At 43.3% G+C, this 21,566-nt stretch overlaps 2 protein-coding genes across 4 annotated transcripts; both read right to left on the bottom strand.

Moving 5' to 3' along the window:
- Positions 1-8,122, bottom strand: MIIP (migration and invasion inhibitory protein). Of its 3 annotated transcripts, none has more exons than XM_075437127.1 (10): positions 7,835-8,122; positions 5,831-6,018; positions 4,778-5,269; positions 4,044-4,146; positions 3,476-3,587; positions 3,216-3,280; positions 2,645-2,774; positions 2,165-2,261; positions 1,200-1,301; positions 1-927 (listed from the first exon to the last, which is right to left on the bottom strand). In XM_075437127.1, the coding sequence occupies exons 2-10, from the start codon at positions 5,999-6,001 to the stop codon at positions 850-852; spliced, it is 1,350 nt and encodes a 449-aa protein (XP_075293242.1). In that variant the 5' UTR covers positions 6,002-6,018; positions 7,835-8,122; the 3' UTR covers positions 1-849. The 3 variants fall into 3 exon arrangements, with proteins under 3 accessions (XP_075293242.1, XP_075293241.1, XP_075293243.1); XM_075437126.1 differs by lacking the exon at positions 7,835-8,122 and adding an exon at positions 7,612-7,696; XM_075437128.1 differs by lacking the exon at positions 7,835-8,122 and adding an exon at positions 7,612-7,696 and having other exon boundaries at positions 5,831-6,002.
- A 71-nt stretch (positions 8,123-8,193) lies between these two features.
- MFN2 (mitofusin 2) lies at positions 8,194-21,469 on the bottom strand. The gene is made up of 19 exons (XM_075437125.1): positions 21,373-21,469; positions 20,858-21,011; positions 20,424-20,602; positions 19,614-19,749; positions 19,090-19,252; positions 18,436-18,560; positions 18,007-18,115; positions 17,807-17,914; positions 17,248-17,401; positions 16,941-17,008; positions 16,651-16,772; positions 16,192-16,318; positions 15,396-15,500; positions 14,778-14,880; positions 13,875-14,095; positions 13,576-13,725; positions 12,442-12,638; positions 11,925-12,059; positions 8,194-11,256 (listed from the first exon to the last, which is right to left on the bottom strand). The coding sequence occupies exons 3-19, from the start codon at positions 20,596-20,598 to the stop codon at positions 11,187-11,189; spliced, it is 2,268 nt and encodes a 755-aa protein (XP_075293240.1). The 5' UTR covers positions 20,599-20,602; positions 20,858-21,011; positions 21,373-21,469; the 3' UTR covers positions 8,194-11,186.
- Positions 21,470-21,566: the final 97 nt, after the last annotated feature.

Here is a 21,566-nt window from a genome sequence, read left to right as displayed (position 1 = left end):
AGTAAGGTCAGTCTATAAAGCTCAAATAAATCACACTATATAATATATTTTGGTTTGGTCCAATTTTAAAACTCTTAAATGCTTTTTTGTTTATCTCAGAAAAACTTGGAAAAGCAGAGGCAAGCATAATTTGCAAAGATTTTAAGGCATTATCTAGCTTTTTGATGAATAAAGTATCATTTTACTTTAACATGCTTTTTCACATTCATAATTACTCTCCTGTAATGCACTCCGTAGCTATGGACATTGTACTGAAAATAAACTGGGGTTTTTTTGTTTTAACTAAATTATTGAGTAACTCAACTTTAAGGCACTAGCAAACCATGTGTCACGTTTCAAACATTTTGAAATAAACATATTTGTACGCATTCAACTGAACCAGGCCACTCATAGGCTCATTCCTCACCCTGGCATCCAGAGTTAACATTGCACTTCTGGTTTATATAGTTGAGGTGGCAGGTGAACTCTGTTGCTATGGCTGTCCTAGGGGTAACAGTACTGGTTAGTCATCCTGTACATATCACTTTATCCAGCCCTAGGTGGGAAAGCTCATGCATCTGCTTAGAAGTAGCTGCAAAAAGCAAAAAAGAAAAATGAAAAAACACAGTTGAATGTGCAAACTCTCATATAAGTGTATTGATTGCTCACATATGCGCACGACTCTGAAAACTGGGAAAAATCTGTTCAAAGATTTATTTTTTTCTAAACAGAGTTGTTTCCACACCCGGCGCCCATCCCTCTCCCGAGGCAATCAAGCCAGTGGTTCTCAGAGTTGAGGCAGTCAGATTTAAATTTGGAGCTGTTCTGTAGTGTCCAGGTTTGTTTTGCTCCCTCTGCTGACAAGCACTGCTAAACGTGAAGTGTCAAGTGGGTCAGGTTCAGAAGCTGGTTAGTTCTGGTTCCTTCTGAAACTGTGGACATGCAGTTCTGGAATCCAAACGAAGAGGACATTAATCAAAGAATGCCAAAGTGACTTTTCCCATTTTGATGAAGACTGGTGAGCTGTTATCCAGCTCCATTTACTTTTTTGTGTCTGTGTACGCTAGTTTACACAAACGTGGAAGGAAAATATAAGGAGATAATCTTCCACGCATTTTAATTTGCTCAGTCATTGATGATTATCGCACCCTTTAGAGAGACAGGGTTGCAATTCTGTGCAATTCACAATTCTCCAGGGACTCTTAACAGGCTGTTCTTACCAGGTGAGGATGGTGAGGCTTCTCTTCCAGTGAAGCTCGCAGATCCAAACTGCTGAGCATGGGGTTCCTGGAAGGGGTATTTTCCCAGCCAGCCAGGCAATGCTGTGAAAACAGATGGGAATGCTGCATTAGACTGCTTTACCCTTTTTCATCTATTGTGGCCCATTCATTCTAAATAATAACTTCTGCACAATAAGGTTTTAGCAGGTAGTTAATTAATTTTTGAGAAGTTTTATCTGACTAACAGGAAAGATAAGAAATCTCTAATGAAGCAAAATTGCATAGCTGTCCCCTCTTACACCTTTCACTGGTTAATTATTTCAAAAACGATCTCCTGATTTGTGAACTCCAGCACCCAACCTCTCACCCTGTCTCAACTGACTCATCTAGCTCCCTAAACCTCACAACCAGGCTTCTTTCCTACCTCTTCCCTGGAAATCTCTAAGCCAGGGTAGGTCTGATTGGTAGTATCGCCTGCAGCATTGCCTAGTGGCTGGAATACAGGACCCACTCTACAAAAGCAGTTTTGAATCTGACCTTGTCACTATTGATTTTGCCTGGCCCCCATACACTGTGAATACTTCACAAAAGCTTATCTTTTAGACTCTGTAACATCTGTGGAAAGAAACACAAGCACTCTTAGGTACAGTTCATCATGTTGAAAGGTCAATGCCTGAAATAAGACAGCTGAGTCATGCCCCAGAAGTATACAGCTCCATATGGCACTTTCTTTTTCTTAGTATAAAACATTTGGAGATATGTCATGTACTGTCTGCCAGTTACACAAACATATGAACTGAGAAGCACATCCCAAAGTCTTTTCTTGCTGTCTCGGTGACACAGATCAGAAATTGTAGTGGAAACTCTGCCAGGGGATGCATCTCAGACTCTCTTTCCTTCTTGTGCTGTAAAAAATGCCCAGCCTAGGCTGTGCCATTGATAACAGCAAGAAGACAGCAACATACCGAAGGTAATGCTAGATCGTCTGCTGGTTCAAAGCTCCTCCTGCGATGGGCTTTGTATTTGTAGGCAGGCATAAGAGTAGACCTGGGAATGCTGACCCTGCAACCACAGAAAGGAAGTAATTGCCTACACCTTCCACAAGGCAGAGGAAATCTGCATGCCTTCCCCACTCAGAATCCAAGGGTCTAATCCCAGAGTGAGCCAAGAGAGACAGTTTTGGATTAGGGCATTAGACACTTAACATGTACATCCAGATTCTGGACCAAATTCAGATAAAACATGCATTTCTCACTGACTTCAGAACTGGTTTTGCTTAAGGTAAAGATCAGTAGGGAGTTTTTAAATAAGAGATATCTCTGTCTTAAGAACAGCAACCTTCTACACAGATATTTTGATGCTGTTCTCTCCCTCACATGATCAGCTTTTTCTTCCCTATTGTTTCCTTGAGTTCTGCATATTACAAAGCAATAATTCTTATCTACCTGACATAGGCTGGTTCTTCCAGTATCTCTGGGGACTGGTGAGTACGTGGGATCTTACACACAGGGCAGGCAGATTCTGAATCCACAGGGTCAGTGAAGAGGCGCTGGTTTAATCGGTAACAGTAAACACCTACCACAGAATAACGAAATATCGTGGTATTTCTAGTTTATCAAAAGGTTTCTCAACCCAGTCAACAAAGCTGTGTTCTACCACCATGCTATACATACTTTCTATACAAAGAGCTGCTTTTCCTGAAATATCTTTTACATTTCCCGTCCCCAAATAAGTTCCTAAAAAGCAAAACCAAAATTTCAACCTCCTCAACTTAAAAAGAGAACATTAGCCAGTTACAAGAAACCCTGACAAAACAATATGACACTGATTGAGAGAGGATCCCTAGAAGACTCAAGTATCTCTGGAGTAGGAAGTTTAATCTGGTTTAGAAGCTGCAGCTAAAAATAACACATTCTTCCTTGTCTTGCATGACTGTGGGGCTCCCGCAGAACAACAGGCAAAGACTACTCAGGTGTTTGTTCACAGAAATTGGATAAGGAAGAAATCTGATCTTACACTTATGGGAACTGGTTATCAAATCTAGTTCTTGTTCAGGAACTACGTAATCCAGAGCCTTGGGCCTAAAGAAACACACAAATCAGTTAGTGACAGGGAGGGGGACGCCCTCAGAACAGCCCCACCTTTTCCATTTCTGATTCGGAGGTAAATAAAGGCCTACAAAGCCACCTTTACAGTTTCCACTCCAGTCAGACTACACTTCTCATTACTCTAAAGGGATACATTGCTGCTTCAGCCCTTCCCCCATACCCACTTACTCCAGGTGCTGCTCGTGAATACACACTTCTTTGTTGGCCTGTCGGAACTCGTGCAGCTCAGCAAAGTACTGATCAGAATTTTCTGCTAGTGAAGAGTTTGTATCTAGGAGCCCTAAGAACACCAAGGAAAGAGAAAAATTCAAGGATTTACTAAATTTGGAAAGCACCAAAGCAAGCCTCACATGAAACAGTCAAAACCACCAAAGGAATGAAGCACTAAGATAGATTATAAAAGCAGCACACCATCACATCAAGCCAGAGATTTACTGTGTGGTTTGGGTCCCTGATTGCATACATTCATTTTGGTTACTTGGTATCCCCTCCGACCCAACTCAGCTTTGCCATTTGCTGCCTGGATTCCCATACCACCGCCACTTCACCATTCGAGGGAAGCGTAGGTCACTTCTGGTGCCAACAGGGAACGGCTTCTGACAAAACTACAGCTCCTCTGCTGAGACCTGCTATGTGGGCTCTTAGTCTGCAGTTCTGTCACACCTCAACTTCAAGGAGTCATAAACTGTGTTTTACCACATCATGCTGAGAGCTCTGCTTCAGGTTTAGGATTCACCTGCAATCCAATCATAGCCCAGGAAAGGATGCACGGACCAGCTGCTCACAGGTACGGTATAGTCTTCAGGCTCAGACTGAAAAGTCACATGACCAGCTTTCTCCTGGGAAGAAAACAATTCATAAAGACCTCCTATACGTCTAGCAGGACATTCAAAGGTACAGCTTAGGAGACAACTGGCAGAAGTCCAAATGAGACAGCTTAGTTTTAGACTGGATTCTATCTACGCCTCTACCAATAATTTGATCACCAGCCCTTTTTGTCTTCTCAATTCATAAAACAGAAAGAGGAGGCAGGGGACTTGCCCAGGCGGTATTTTTCAGTGCTTTAAACAAAATGCTGACTTCCCTGCATCACAGATCCCCAAACATCAGGCCACCTGCGCTGCCCTGGAGGATGACTGCAGCAATAGCCTGCCCTTCATGCGCAAGGAAACAAGCTATGTAGCACCAGCAGCACTGCACCACAGCGCTCTCCCTGAGCATATGAATCACACATGCAAATGACAAGGAGCCTTACAGTAAAGTGCTACAGTTTTCTGGTCTTTGGTTCAAGGGCTAAGGAAAGCAAAGGCTGAAGAAACTACCAACAGCCCCTGGCGGCTAAGGCCGGGAATAATTCTGACCCCAGCTTCCAATTTACACAACGAGAACGAGGCAAGTAAAGTTCTCCTGACGTTCCTCCCCATTCTATCAACTTCTGAAAATAAGCAAAGCATTGGCTTCACCATTTACCTTCAACTCTTTGGACTGAGATGTCAGCAAGATTGATTTATGGATTATGGGCTCTCTAATGACCTCCTGCTGCTTGCTGGTCTCTTCATTCTGTACTCTGCTCAGTGATGGGTCCAGATGATCCCTAAGCTGTTTTTTCTCATGGAAACTGTGTAGCAGAGTGGACTGTTTTCTGTTCTCTTCATGTCCCAGAAGGAATGATTCTTTCTCTGGACTTCCTCGAGCATGGCCAGCCCTATCCACTCCGGAGGTTTCTCTGCCACATGTAACAATTGCAGACACTGGCACAACATTCTTCTCTTTCCCAGGAAAGCTGGAATCCAAACCTACTGTTTCCTGCATTTTGGCTTGTTGTTGCTGTACCTCTCTGTCTGTGCTGTTGTGCTTAAGAGATGAACGGAGGGCTGCTCTGGCTGTGTAAGCTCCAGGTTCCACAGACACCAACACTGCAGGGTCAGCTGCAGACTTCACAGCGTCAACCTGATTTTCCTTCTGTAAGGACAGAGACTCTCATACCACATGGCATCATTCAGATTACAGGTAGCTTTCATTATGATATTTCATTCAGTAAGAGAAAAATCAACCTCTCACTCTAGACTGCTCACCCCTTTAAATTCCTGTGGGGAAAAAAACAAAACCTTTGTATTATTCATTAGACATCACTAAGTGTTTGGAGAAGATAAGACAGGGGTCCACTTCCAGCTAAATGCAGCTTTTCCCAATTTGGGGACCTGCTAAACTGTCAGTCTTTGTGCTTAGAATAAATAAAAGGATTATGTTCCACCATGTTCATTCCTATGTTAGATTAAGAAACCTACATTTCTTAGGCAGGAACTGATCTCTGAACCCTTTTCAAGGAGAATACATTTGCGACCACAGGATAAACAACGAACAAAAGTCTAGCCACTTTTCTAAGAGACTCCATATTCCACTTGCTACAGCTGCTCCACGTCAATGTGTCACCTCTACCACATCACTCCATAGGCAGAGCTGCTGCTTAACATACAAGGCCCATTTGCTTTGCAGCACTTCTCGCACAGACACAACACATACCCCTTTCTTGGGCGAGGGGACAGATCTTTCAGTCGCTCTTCTATCATGAAGGTATGCTGGAAAAAGTGGCTTGCCAGGAAGCCTTTTTCTGATCTCTTCCTGCTTCATTCTGAGCCTTTGTAGAAGGTCCTGGTTGGTCTGACGTAGCCTCTTCAGGTGCTCTAATTCCATCCTATGAAAACATTTTCCTGTGAAGCCAGAGGAAGGGTGAACTATATAAACGGAAGCATTAAGCAAAGAAGAAGCCTCAGGAGAAACCACTTTCAGGGACTTTTCATAAAAACCACTTACAGCTGTTGGAACGCTGGAAGTGTTGATCATTGCTCCTGAGAAATCAGACAGTCTGAAAACTCTTTACACTAAGAACTAGCACCACTGCCTACTTCCCTCCTCTCAGATGTACTGTCAAATATTTTGCACCCAGAAACTGGCAGGTGACTGAACAGAGAAAAGACACTCTTACAAAGGAAACGGTAAACATGAAAATAGTTACATCAAAAAGCCAGGAAAGAGACATTCAATTCAGAGACCCATACTTAGGACAATCTTATGTAATCCTGATTCAACTTTCTTTTTAAGTGTCAAAATTTATATTGTGATAATACCACAATGCTCATAAGTTCAAAATATGAATAAGGAATATGTATTTACTACATCCAAAACAAACACTGAGTCAAAACTCAATGCTTGTTCCCCAGGCAAAAAGACTCCAAAAGGCGCCATTATCACTTGGGACTAGGGCTCAGACAATTCCAATCCCACACATTAACCACTCAGGGTTCCTGCCCTTTTATTAGAAAAGGAGGAAAAGAGGAGTTAATAAATAAATAAAACTTAGTTTGATTGGAAGGCTGTCATGCTGTTCAACATGTTTACATCACAAGCTTCTCTAAATTTGCACAAAGTGTTTTTTTAAATAAACCAAAACCCAATCCTAAACCCCAAACCCCCCACTGCTTTTGGCGAGAGTGATCAATTATGTTCTCAAGTAAAACTACATGCTTGCTTCTCTAGGACCTTTTGTTCTTAAGGATCCCCAAATCCTTCTCTAAAGCTCATCCTGTTTGTTTGTGTGTCTGTCACCCTGGCTACTGGACACGAGAAATCAAATGCATATGCTGTACAACAGCACTGGGAAGAACAAACAGCAGTGCTAACAATCAAAAAACTACAACACATCTTTTTGCTACAAGAAATGAGCGAGATGTGCACTAATGGATGTAAAATAGAAATATCAGTCTTGAGGCACTAAATTTGAGATCATTTTGAACAAAACCGTTCTCACAGTATTCACAGGACAAAGCTAACAGTATCCTCTCATCATTGCTCACCGGAAAGCAAATACTCCGAAAAATAACATTAGTCAAGGGACTTTCTGGAAGGGTTTTACCAGATGAGATCCACTCTCAGCATCATCAACAAGAAGCGGTTAGTCCTTCATGCTTAACCCCAGAGGCTCAAGCTTACGAAACTGCTTTAGTCCGAATCCTTCGCGAAAAGCAGCTTAACCGCTATTTATTTTTCAGGGCGAGAAGCTGCCTCGGGAGCCAAGAGCTCTCATCTCCCCCAGCAAGCTGTACAACACCGATGCAGCGCTTCCCGGAGCCGCCCTGCGCAGGCGCGCCGCTTGGCTCCGCCATGCCTGTGAGGAAGGGGAGCCGGCCCCGGGCAGCGTACACTGCCGAGGCCGGGGTGGCAGCCGACAGAGCGTTGCTAAACCCTCCCCGGCCGGTGCGGGCAGCCTGCGAGGGCCCCGCAAACCCCCGCGCTCCCCGGCCCACCTGCGCCCCGCCGCGCCGCGCGGTCCCGCGGCCCGGGGATCCCCGCGCTCGCTCCAGCCGCCGCCGGGATTCCCCCGCACCGCCCCGGCCCGCCGCGCTGGGCCCGCCCCGGCGCTCCCGGCATGCGCGGGGCCCGCCGGCCGCTCCCCCACGCGTGCTGCCTTTGCGATTAACGAAGGGACCGCGCGGCCCCGCGGCCCGGAGCCAGCAGCTTCGAACTTACCGCTGGAAATCCGCCGCTCTCCCCTCCCGGCACGCACGGCCTCCTCTGTCCACTGTCACCACCGACTCGCCAACACCGCAGGCTGCCGCTGGGGCATGTGCTGACCAGTGCGTCCTCGTTCTCAAGAAATCACTGATTCAATACCGACATCTTCAGTGTAACCTAAGAAGGCATCTCGATCCTTCCACCAGGTAATTCAGGACGATGGCTGGCCCTGTGTGTTTTCACAGTAAGAGCGGAGGTGAGAGGTCACTACTGTCAGCCACGCACTCCCCACAGCGCTGCAGCACATCATCTGAAAAGATTATACTTACGCCGGAAGGCTTTGTATCATGACACACAGGACACAGCAGGAGAAATGTTTTCCCAATTCATTTTTATTTTGGTTTCCATTGTTTACAGCATTGATACAGGAATAATTCATGCAAATTTATCACCTTAAATACAGCCGAGAGAAAACTCACTGGTAAGACTATTTCGAAGAGCTCCATCAACATAATGCAATGAGAAAAATAAGTAGCAGCAATAAGATAAAGTGCATTTAGCTGACCTTCTTTAATAAGAGTGTGAGGAAGACTGTTTCTGGAGCTACCTGTTCTAAGGATTAGTTTATCATTCTTTACAAAAAGCAGAAGAAAACAGCCTCCTTACTGACAGTGTTCATTCCCCACCACCCTAAATTAAAGAAGTAGAGCTGTATTTCGTTTAAGAGGAATCCAGCTCAGAGGCCTTTCTGTTAAAAGTTTGATTCTCGATCACTCGGGCTTCTAGGGCCAAGAGTTACGCACATAGTTAAATATTCTTCTTTCCCATGTTAGCAGTTTTGCGTCTTAAAAATTCAAGTGGTTCTTTCCCCCGCTCTATACGTTAGGTTTCAGCACTACAGTGAGAATGCCGACATCACCAAAATCTGTGATTTGATCTAATGGTGTCAGAAACACATTGGCAAGACACCAGATTCTAAGAACCCATCAATCTCCTTTCCCTTTACAGAGCAGACACTGGCTTAAAGATCAGACCATTTATCAGATTTCCCCTAAAGGCCTGCTGAAGAGATGCTAACAGCACCTCTTCAAAAGCAGATCAGCGTTTCAAGTAGCCTGGAGCTGCTGAGCAGTGGTGTATCATTATCTCCCTCGACCTGGAAGTGAGAATTTCCTGGTGTGGTAGGGATGTGCTTCATATTTTAACTGAACAGCATAGCACACAGCCTATCATAAATGTGCATGCGATAGTTTGAGAGACCAGAGATCCAAATTTATTCACATAATACCAGCAGCAGAGTAACAATGGCTGATTCCCCTTACTCTGGTATACTGCACCGCAAGACTAGAGGACACATCTCCAGAGGAAAAGACTCAAATTTCTTTCTTACTCATTCTCAGATCTGATCCAAGCTGTATTTATGTCCTGGTGGTTGCCTGAGGAAACCGACCAAGGCCAATGAAGCCCTCTGATGAAAATGGCTTTTCAGTTTGGGTTGGATTCAAAGCTGTCTACTGGAAATGAAATGTTTGTTTGTTTCCTGCATTCCAGGGACACAAGAGTCTCACTGCTAGCTCCTACATGGTCATGATACTTCAAGTCCTACTGCAAATCTTAGAACAGCCTAAAGTACTTACTGACATTTCACTGGTTTTACTCCCTCAAGCATCGGGCAGCTGCTTCTTTCTGGAACTTTCCTGACACATGAAACAGAGCACTTGTCACAGGCATATATAGTCACACCTGAGCATGAACGAGAAATTCTTAGGCCAGCTGATACCCTTTTCAAGTGAAAAGTCTCATTTTCAGTAAGAAACCCCACACACATTGTTTAGTAGCTCTATTCAGTAAGTCAGCTGGGACCTGCTCAAACATAGCCCATATTCTCTAACGTTTGATGCTGAACAGATTTAGGTTGTCACTAACCTCAGAACTACGGGATCTTATTCTGGATTCCTCAGACATTTGTGGGGAACAGAAAGGTTATACCAAACACATGGCAAAATACTGACACACTAAGTGGAAAAGAAATTTTGCAACGTAACAACCTAATCCTGGTACTACTGAAATCAGTGGGAATTTCTCCTCTCTCAGTTCCAACAGGAAGAGACTGAAGTCCTTACAATTCCCAAATCTCACACTCCAAAAATTGCTTCAGGGCAAAACTCAAACATTAATGTGATCCATTTGCAAACAAAGAACGTCTTTAAAAAAAGTAAGTTGCCTTAACCCATTCTTGCCCTGGCATGAAATGCAAGGGACAGGTCTCCCCGCTGCCCCAGAGGAGCTGCACTTGCCAACTCATTCTCATACTTTTAACAGAAGAGAAACAACATCAAATCATATTACTGCACGGACTATAATAGCCTACGGGAACTCTACATGAAGCAAAATCTCTTACAGCTTGTAATCCGCATGCTGTTCTTGTGGCCAGATAGCAGTGATGGAATTCTGAAGGCCTGCTTCCAGAAACACAGCTGTGCATTTCCAAAAAAACCCCACATTCATCAACTTATCTCATAAAGCAGTTTGTTACATTCTGTCAACTGGCTTTTCTTTCCTATTTTTCTTCCTCAACAAGCTGCCAAACCATCAGCCCTACCTCACCTTCACAGGAGCTAATTATGTTTTTGCAAACTATTTGTCCGTGACATGAACCAGGCCAGACTGCATTATTAAAGAGCTCTTAAGAGGAAGAAGCTACCTCCAAAGACAATAAGCTCACCGGAGCAAAATCTTAGTCCCTTTTGCTCTGGAAGAGAACTGGGGTTTGTTCATAGGTTTAAACACGCTGACAGTAATAAACCTTTCTATGCAGGGACACAGCGATTCTCTGTTGTGTTCTATAATAACGGAGTATTAGCCTAGGAGATAGGCCTGCATGGGCTGCAAATGCATTGCGAAACCATCACTACGTCTGTGTGCGTGGGATCTCTGTTTACACAAACAGCTGCTTGTCACACATACATAAACCTGGGGCTTGGAAGTCAAAAGTTCTATCTTCTTGTAGTAAAATTAATGACTCCATAAAGACGTGTCACAATAATTTCTAACCTGATAAACCCTTGTTTGTTTTAAATTTGTTACTGTACTTGATTTTGCTTTAAAAAGCTCCCTGTAAACATATGAAGCACACATTCCTTCTGAAGCAGCCTGGTCTCACAAGAAAGAAAAAGGAGTTATCATCAGCTAGTGTTTAGAGGTGGGACACAAAACAGGGAAGCAGAATCCTATTGTTCACACTGCAACTGGAAACGTAGCAATAGGCTTTTGCTCATTCCCTTTCGGGAATTCCATCACCCACCATGTTCTCTGCAGTAATTAAGAGAGCACTGAAGGGAAACAGTGTTGTTTTTCTCTTCCCACACTATCTGCTTTGCTGCAGGTATTGATGTGTGAACATGTTGAGCTCACTGTCAAGCCAACCCGCTTTATTCCTGCAAGGACAGAAAGTCTTCATTAGGTGAGTAAATCAGCTCTTCTCAAGCCAATCTGAAAGCAGCAGGACTAAAACGAATGAACAGCAAGGCACGGAGAGGAGTGCCAGAGACCCATTCCAAACTGCTGCTACCATTCCCTGCCGCTCCTTGGGTCAGGAACACTTGCCCGCTAATAGTCCCTAAGCTTTCAGGTTCATACTGAGATCTTGGTCACAACTTCACACTGATCCTATCGCGTAGATAAGGAATGTTTGAAAAATCCTTCCCAGAAGCCTTTGCCGGGCGAAGAAAAACATCAGACAACTGTGTACAAAGGCAAGGGTGAGACATTTTGCATGGTTTTATAATATCCTGGAGTTTGTAGGAGTATAGGACTGTACATTTTGATAAATGGAAAGGTAGTGTAGTTCCAAACAAACCAAAACCAAGAAGGAAAAGTTGTTTTGTGAGACAGAAGATTTAAATGACTCTCCACAGTACATGGCAAAGCACATAGCAAATGGAGACATGACTTGGTAGGGAAAGATGCTGATGCCTGCACATCAAACGCTGTGACGGAAGGAGGACTGCACTCAAAGACACACCCTAATCTGAACATCTCGGGGCAATCACGTGAAAAATAACTGTATGCAAACGTTTGCGTATACGGAATAATAAAATCTCACCTGAGCAGTTTTGCTTTGCTCTGCAGTGAATCCAAAACTTCGATTTTTTTATTCATGGCAGAAATTTCCTGCTCAAGATTCTCCCGTGTGACATCCACTTGCTGACACAAATGAGCAAACGTTCCAGCAAGCTCTCTATGAAACAAGAATAGTTGGATATGACGAAAAGTAAGATCAAGCAGCAAATTCAACGAATAAATCCCTTTGATGTATGTATAGTGATGACAATACTGACTCAGATGTTCATCTTTCCGCTTCTGCGCAAGAATATGTTACAGCATCAGAGCAACTTGATTTGAGAGATGGAAGTATATCGAGACTAACGCTTGGCAGCACCCAAACACTACAGTGGTGATTCAAAAGACTGTAATAGTCTTTTAAAACACAGATATCATTACAAATTTTAAAATCTGGATTTCAATATGCAGACTTATCTTGTTTTAACAAGGAATATAATTTAAAAAAAACCCAAACACCACAATTTAGAAAAGGTTTTAGCTTAATATAGGTAACTCACTGTTGGACTTGGTGGCTGCAATTAGAACCCGTGTAACTGACAATGAGCTGCAATTTCTCTCCGGCATACTCTACAAACTGCCGTTTGAAAGCCCTCTCTTTCGCTTTCGTGGTCCAGGTGAGGCGCTCATATACATAAAGGAGCCCATAAAGGCCAAAAGAGAGAGCAATCAGTCTCCAACCCACAGCTTTCCAGACCTAAAAAAAACACAAGGAAAAACAAATGACAATGATCACCATCTAGGAATGATGCAAACTCCTAGCAATAGTGCAGAGCATTGTGCTTACATTCTAGGCACATGAAAGTGAGCCAGATAGACAACCCTGACTTGCACGTGGTTTCATTGGTCAGACAGCTTACTACTGATGTCCAGTCTACAAAATAAAAATACCTAAGCTAAACTATTTGGGTTCTGTATGGGTTAACCTTTCCAGCACATTTAAACTACATCTGCAAGTGCAAATGAACTTTGCCTCGTTCACAGAACCCCCGTTTCTGCAGTAAAAGATGTTTTTAAGCAACCATCTCCCCTTTGAGAGATCATCCTCCCCTAGACACTAGAAGATGTAGGTATGGAACCGGCACTACAGAACCACTGATTCTTCCTGCAACAGGAACTAGAGTTACCATGTAACTTGAGTTAGATCTCTTATGCCTCTGCAGTTTGGGGAGATTTGCAATTCAAAACATTTGTTATTTTCAAAAGACAGAAAAGCAGGAAGTGCTGATTTTCTCTGAATTAAATTAGGCATAGTATCTAAAATTAAGTGGTCTCCTCCCCTTCCAGGAAGGAAGATACACATGATCAGAGACTCTTGGTGGATATTTCTGTCCTGATTCCTCTTTAAATGGGAAAAGAAAAATACCAAATTTTCTTTTATTCTCACAAAAGAATCATAGACTATTTAATGCTTTTGTAATATACTTCGAACGGTTATCTTCACAACAGCCCTGGCTCCAAGCTTAACTATTACGCAGAATTAGCTCAGTATTTACACTCAAATGGAAGATCAAAGAAGAAAGTATTTCACTATCTGTGAATAGCAAGTATCTATAGGATTCAGCAGTGCAAACACCTTTCAAGTCAGTGCTCCAAGTTTACTTATATAAACGCTGTTCAGATTGCAAACGTACCACACCACCAACCACGATGATCCCCATGGAAGTTCGGGAAGTTAATGAGGCCAGTCCAGTCACCATCGACACCATGAGCTCTTCCTGGGTCATAGAGCCCTGAGGCAAAGGAGGCAGACTGGGATTTGCTGGTGTTAAAGGGCGTTGAACCTAATTAGAAAAGCAGGGACAAAACAAAACAAAAACCAAAGTATAGAAGAAGAGAAGGCAAGCCACTACCCTTCTCACCAAAAAGATTTCAGCAGCCACCAAAATGATGAATACCACATCTACCCCAACCACTCAGCAAGGTATCCTACCTGGTCATTATAGCCCATCAAGGCCCGACGACCATTCTTTGGTCCCAAAAACCTGTTCACCAGCATCGTCCATCCAAGAGAGAAATGGAATTCTATGTCCTCTTGGAAGTCAGCACAAAGCTTGTCACAGTTCAGATCATAGCTGAGCATGAAGCACTGTCGGGGAATTAACATGTCTATCTGGCCCCGCAAAGAGACTGGGAGAAGGGGTTTTAAACCATCTGCACAGACAGAAAATAAAACCATTCAAAAAATGGTTATGGAGTTCACAAGAATTAACTGGACTTGTATTCTGTCATCAGGGAGGTTATAGGTTGTTCCATCCCCCACCGTCATTATTCTTAATACCTTAAATTTCTTAAAGCCAAGCGTGTTGCAAAGCGAGTGATACATCATGAATTACTATTCGATTATTAGTTCTTCAGATCAACTCAGAAGGAAATCTGAGTCCATGGACCCTCCTAAATCCTTACAGGTAGCTGGTGAAGTTCACAGTTTAGCAATAGCTCGGAAAACAGGATCTGAAGGCCAGTTCTAGAAGTGTTTAGGCACCAGACCCCTATTAAAGCTTATATTCAGACAGGCACCTAGTTACAAGCCATTCACATTTCATTAGGATCTTGGTCTGAGAATGTCTAAAGTTTCCAAAGTCACAGTTCCTCTCTATCATAAGGATTAAGCTGATTGTATATATTCATTAGCAAACCACTGCACAACTTCAGACACAGAGTAGAAAAAGCAGAAGTAACTAATCCTCTACGTAACTGCATTACTAATCAAGATGGAAACTAAGGCGATGCCAGCTGCACATCAGCCATCAGATTAAAGAGAAACCCAGAACATCACCTAGTTATTTTGCATTACAGTTAAAGGAAAGAGAAAGGGAAACTTTTCTGAACTGACCTATCATTTCTTGCTGCATTGTCTGCAAGGAAGCTGTGATTGCATTGGAGCAACGATCTGACATGTTACGGCCCAGGCCTTCCTCAATGTGTTTATGCAGCTCCTGACAAACAAAGAAAGGGTTATTAAGCTTAACATAGCTAAGATGCAGGCTGGAGGTGCTAGAGCTTGCCAGTTAAAGAACCCTCTCAGAACAGGAGCACACATTCTGTCTGCCTACTGTTCTAACATTAAATTAAATTTTTCCCCCCATTCATCAGTGAAGGAGAGGAAAAAGCAAATCAAGAAATCTCACATGTACTCTGTAATCTAGGAAAAGTTTTGTTCGGTCTATACAGTGTGATATATCATGTGTATCAATTTATCACAGAGATTATTAAAAAAAATCCATTGCTTTTTTTTTTTTTTCCTTCTTTTTTTAAGATGTTCGCTTTTTACAGCAGCTATCCAAATACAGGAGACATTCTAACAAAATATTTTTCACTATGAAAAGTTTAGCTCATTTCCTAGTTGGAAGAGTGTTAGGCATATCAAAGAGCTGGCATAATTACTGACTCGGAGCAAAAAAAGACGTCTTTAAATTGCTTAAGCAATCTGTAAGAAGCAAACATCACTTACGCTCTTGTAAACTTTAAGAACTACTTGAGATGGATGGAAGTCTGCTTGGTATTCATCTACCAACACTGAAAGCCGCCTGATTTCTTCTGCCATTGCATTTGACACCTAGAAAAACAGCACAGGACAGAGTTTCTACATATCCTGTCCAAGGGAGAGACAGAAAACCACCACCAAAGCCATGCATTTCTTAGTAAGACTACTGAATGCTAGGCACTATGACTGTGCAGCGCCATGCGGCTGTTGTGTGCCAACAGCAAAATGGTGACTTGCAACCAAAGAAGATGGCCGAGAAGTATGTAGATCTATGCTTTGTATAACAATGCAGACAGAAAGAGACCGAGGTGATGTAAGACTTGTGAAAAAAGAGTAGGCCTTTTCTGTGTATTCATAATAGTAAAAATGGCACGTTATTATTGACAGTAAGAAGACTGCCATTATTATAGACTGAGATAATAAAAAAACTCATCTGTATAACATTTTAGTATTTTAGGAAGCATTTAAGACGGAAATGTAGTAGCAATAATAATTCAAACATTAATCAAAGTCTCATTGCTTATTTAAAGCTTTTTATATGAGTCTCTCTGAAAGTTTCCCCCAAGTATTCTACTTTTCATTTTATTATCTCAAGACAACAAAAAAAAAAAAAAAAAAGACTTCTTATGAAAGCATTTATTCTCTTCCCATCTGTAACTCCCACATTTCTAGTATTTCAAACCTTTGTCAGCACTCAGCATTTTTCCCACCATGCTGGTAGCTGTTCCAGACAATCTATTTTTCTATAGCCCCTCCTACTTACCTGTCTCTCCACTTCTTCTGTGATCTGTTTTATTTTCCGCTTGTAGTCTTGAGTAAGAAGCTCCAGCTGTTTGTCAATAAAGCCTAAACGTTCCTGTCGTTCCTCTCGCATTTCCAGACAGTAAACTCTGGTGACAAAAAAAGTGCCCATCAAAAATCACATAAATGCATTTTTGATCTACAAATACAATTTCAATTCCAGAAACGAGACAGATTCTCCTGCCAGAGAACAAAATCTGTCAGTATCTACAATACATTACATACACATAGCACAGGACAAAAGAGAGGTTCTTTCCCCAATACTTTCACAGTTCACTAGAAAACAAGACTACCGGTACATGTCCTTCCCACTCCTAAACATGCTGTATTCTGCTTTGCATTATAAATGCTCATATTCCCTTAAATTTCTCCCAAAATACAAGCTTCAGTTATGCAAGCACCAAGCATCAGCTCTCCTCACCGCTGTTCCTGGGCAGCAATATGTACAGAATCCATGATGAGACGAACATCTTCCGCAATCTGCTTTGCTCTCACTGTATGCTGCTCGAATTTTGTTTTTACTGCTGACTGTGAGATACATTCCTGTATACAAAAGGCAGTCCAAGATTAGCAGCAGTCAGAAGCATACTAACACAACTTCTCCTTCCTGTATAATGTATTTTCAAAATGCGGTCCCACTCCATGTTTATAATCTATTCCCCAGCCTTTCCGGAGTAAAAATCTAAGCAGGTTAGTACACATAACGCTCACCTCAAATCTTCTCTCGAAGTTCTGAAACTCAAACATTCTTACTTGAAATCCATCCGCCAATGCTCCACCTGAGAGAAGGAAAGTATAAAACAACCACTTAAGTTTTGAGAAAGCAACCACATGTTGGACATCAGGAAATGCTCCTGCTTTACCTTGAAGCCAATGCAAAAGTGCTGCTCGGTCATCTCTGTTTCTGACTGCTTTATTAATAATCTGACCCACCCCAATTTTATCCATTTTTTTGAACAAGATACTCTCTGTTTTCTCCCCTACAATAAAACGGAAAGTTTCTGTTAGCTTTCCTCACCTCCTTCTGGCATCCCTTGAGCCCTCTGAATCCTGGCATTCAGCACTTCTTTTGCTGACACAAAGAAAATTCTGTCCCCTGCCTGGGCTCGATCCACCACACCCAGCTCATCTACCAGGAAGCTGGTACACCGCTCCATGTGCTGCCGACGCACCTGAGGGATGAACCGGACAAACCCCACATGCAGTGAAATCCACTTTACGTGCCTTCTCTTACAGGTTAGACCAGGCACCCCGATGCCCTCTGCTGGTCTAAGTTACCAGTACAAAAGAATAGGAAAAAACCTTTGCTGTTTTATGGAATCTTCCAGAGGTGAGAGATCTGAGTGATCTAACTTCAAATGGCCCCTGTGAAACGCTTGATTTCCACCTCAGAAACGTCAAGAGTCATGTCCTGATCACTAGTCTATACTCCCTCTAGTCTCCACGCTACGGTAATAAAAATCCCAAACTGTAAAACAGTCACATCCAACATTTTATGATTCTACCCACAAGGACCAGAGTCAAAGTGGACTCTTTAATATCCATGCAAAGCAAAGGAATTTAAACACATCACAAACCTCTTCCATGTATTCTGGTTCAGAGGCAGATGCATCCCAGCGGTTATTTAAAATAAATATATTGGGTCGAGACAGACGTTCATTCACCTTGTGAAAGAACTGTTTCTCCTAAGCAAAACAGAACAAAACCTCATGGAGTTAGCATGTCAACTTTTTTCAACTTTTAGCCAAATTCATTGAACAAGTGGACTGGAACATACAGTTTGCATCAATGTTGATTCAGAATTTGCCACCAGGACAAATACGTCGGCATCCAGACAGAATTTGTCAATCCAACTGTCCAGCTCTGTGGTTACATCAATGCCAGGGCTAGCAATAAAAAGAGAAGAGACATTAGTATGCTGTAGAAACAGCAAAAATAGGATTAAAAAAGTTAATCATAAACGTACTTCAGCTTTTCAGGGCATTAATTTCCCATGTCTGAGCTACAATGTCCTGAGGTGACAGAGTACAGACTAAAAGGAAGTACCAATCAAGAGAAACTCTGACTGCTAACTACAGCAAAGGACTTTAGTCACTGTCACAGATTAGAACAGGTCAAATTCCTTTATGCTTGTTACAGTTGTATTTGAAGACATTTCTGTAATTAATTTGCGATAAGCAAGAAAGGAAAGAAAGATATTTCTCACCTGTCCATGAGCACCAGGTCGTCCTTTAAGAGAGGACATTTGGAATTGGGCCACATTACACTGACGAGGCTGCCAGCATTCAGAAGTTCATCTTGGTGAAGGGCGTGAGCCAGCTGATTTACTGTCTATTAGAAAGATAGATAATTTATAAAATTTCCTATATGCAAAGACCCACTAACACAATTATCTGCCCTTCAGGGCTGTTCACAATTTAAGATAAAACCCAACTCCAAATCACTTTCTCCCTGGGAGGTTTTCCACATCAAACTTACTGAGTTTCCTAGTCAAGAGGCAATTGCTAGTGAGAGTTTGAGAGAAATTCTCCTGTCAAGAAAGGCTATTGAGGAATTACCAGCAAGTCTATGCCTTGTGCCAGTCATACAGAGCTCAGAACTTCCCGAGTCATCGTTTTTGTTCCCTACTATCACTAACAAATACAAAACATTATTTTTTTCATAAAATGAAAAAGTTCCATGCAGTAACTTGCTCCATTCCTCCCTTCCTACATCTAACAAAAACCTGTTCTTCATCTCTACTCCTTTAAGATTCTTAACAGTGAAATTTATTCACAGTGCTTTAATTTTCTTGTTCCTCCCCTTTTCTGGGACTTCTGAAGAGCTCTTCTCCTTTATCTTATACTTAAAGAAGCTGTACCTTAACACTCTTCTTTTCCTCTGAGCCTTCAGTAAGCAGGAAAGCTTCATGTCCATCTGTCCCTTCTACACGCAGGAAACAATTCGTGGTGTGTCCAATTCCCGAAGGAAGGACTTTGTCCCACAGCATGGCATTTATCACAGTGCTTTTCCCATTGCTTGTCCTGAAGTCAAATTAAAGAATGGTATACCCAGGCTTCTGAGGTTCAGGTATACTCACTCTGATATTACACAAAGCAAGTTCTCTAAACCCCAGCAGCATCAGAAGCATTAATAATTTAGGTGCCATAGGCAATCTACAAAGATGTTTCTATTTTCCTACCTTAAAAATTCTTTCAAATCAAAGAATTACGCGCTACAATATTTGTTTCCAATTTACAAGAGGACTAATCCCAGGGACATGCACATCATAAGCAAAAGCCGGAGCACTGATGTTTCTATAAATATTTTGTATTGGCTTCAATCCTAGAGATGCCAGTTGCTTTACTGAGTGGGGAGCATAGGCAACATAAGCACGTGACTCACCTTCCAAAAAAAGCAACTTTCATATGTCGTCTTGCCAACACTTCACTAATGCCACTGACTTTTGACAGGTAGCCTTTGACTTCCAGTACCTGCTCTTCTGTGGTGACAGGATCAAGCTCTATATTCTTGTGCGTTTCTAAAATCAAAACACATCATGTCTCTGAATTCCAGAAGTCATCTGCCTGAGTACTGGGTGAAACACCTCTTCATGATGTAACATGCATAACAATGTTCATCTATGTCCCCGAGACCGTGTGGGTAGTCTTGACACATGCAATTACACCCTGAGGCAATTTTCTATCAGCATTTATCAGCTGGTCTCTTCTGTGTATCTAATAACCGTTTTCATCCTTAGGACTGCCTTAAATAGAACACAGCCAACACTTCAAACACTCCAATACCCTTAAAAAACCAAAAAATCTTCTGTTTGTGTCTTAAGCTGTTAAAGCCAATTATTAGCATATGTTACTAGCAATGACATGTCTAGGTAAAGAACTCTGGAGAATTATAGACAAAAAAACTTACAGGCTCTTGTATAGTTTACTAAAAAACGCACAAACAACATAAAAACCACACATAGCTCCCTAACATGTGTGACCTTGTCAGCTTTAAAATACAAACCCTGAACTCCACCCAAATTCAGTACGATAATTTTCAGTTCTTCTTATAAATACTGATATACTGAAAGACACGCATGTATAAACAAGCACAGGTCCATTTAACTGAATGAGGGGTTTCTGGTGTGCGTTTGGGGCATTTGTATGTGGGTGAAGCACTGTTACACAGTTGTAGTTCAAGAATTCAGCTTACCTTCCAGGAACGAGGAGCTCTCATTGATGTAAGCAGCCAACTGTTCAAAGATACCATTGATTTTCTTCTTTGCAGTGACAAAATGCTTAAGCGGAGAAGCATTTACCTCAGCCATGTGTCTTTTATCCTTCTTCACTGCAACTATTGACTTGGAACGAGTAAACAACAGGGACATTGCGCTACAGGGAAAAACACAGTAAATAAATGTGGCTCACCAAGCGCCCGCAGCTTTCCACCTAAGCATCCTACTAAGAGCTAGATAAATACACATTTTAAAAGCAACCTTCTTTCTTTCACAAAGAAATTGTTCCGCTTTCTACAACTGGAAATCACTCATATAACAGAAATACTAGTAATAATAATAAAAAAAATATTTCCTTCTCCCTTCCAATAAACAGGCCCCCAGCGATCGCTTCTCCCCTTCCTCCGCTTACTTTCAGGATGAGTTACGTTTTCACAAGTCAGGCATGGCCAGCTCGAGTCCCTCCTGAACACGAACGACTGCAGCTTTCCTGCCTTCTCCCTCGCCCCGGCCAAACGCCGTCCCGCAGCTCTTCCAGCGCCGCCGAGTCCAGCCCGTCCCCGTCCCTGCGGCAGACGAACCGCGGGATGAGGGCCGCGGGTCGCCGAGCTCCCTGCTCGGCCAGGCTCCGCTCCGCCGCCATCACAGCGCCCGGGGGACGCAGCGGGCCGCTGCTCCGGGCGGCCGCCATCGCCTTCTCCTCAGAGCTCCGCGGGCGACGGCCGGGGCGCGCGCGGCGGAGGGCGGGAAGCGCCCCTCTCCCGCTCCCACAGGGCGGCGCGCGGCTCAGAGGGGTGGCAGGAACCCGCCCGGGGCCCCACCCTCCTCCGTCCCGTCCCCGCCGCCCGGGAGGCGACCCCCGAGAGCCCAGCCCGGCCTCCAGCCCCCCCCACCCCCGCTCCCTGCCGGCACCCTCCCACCTCTCACCTTCACCGCCGCTCCCGTCAGGCCGCCATGTTGCCCCCGCGGCAGCGTCACCGGGAGGCGCCCGGCGCCCTCTGATGGCCCGGCAGCGGGCGGGCCCTCTCCCGCGGCACCACGGGAGCCATAGTCTGAGGGCGGCCACCGCCAGGCCCGGCGGGAGGCGGCGGCCTGCGGCCCCGCGCACAATCAGAGCACCG

Source organism: Opisthocomus hoazin, chromosome 16, assembly GCF_030867145.1.
Source record: "Opisthocomus hoazin isolate bOpiHoa1 chromosome 16, bOpiHoa1.hap1, whole genome shotgun sequence".
Lineage (NCBI taxonomy): Eukaryota > Metazoa > Chordata > Aves > Opisthocomiformes > Opisthocomidae > Opisthocomus > Opisthocomus hoazin.
This window is presented reverse-complemented; position numbering and strand designations above follow the sequence as displayed.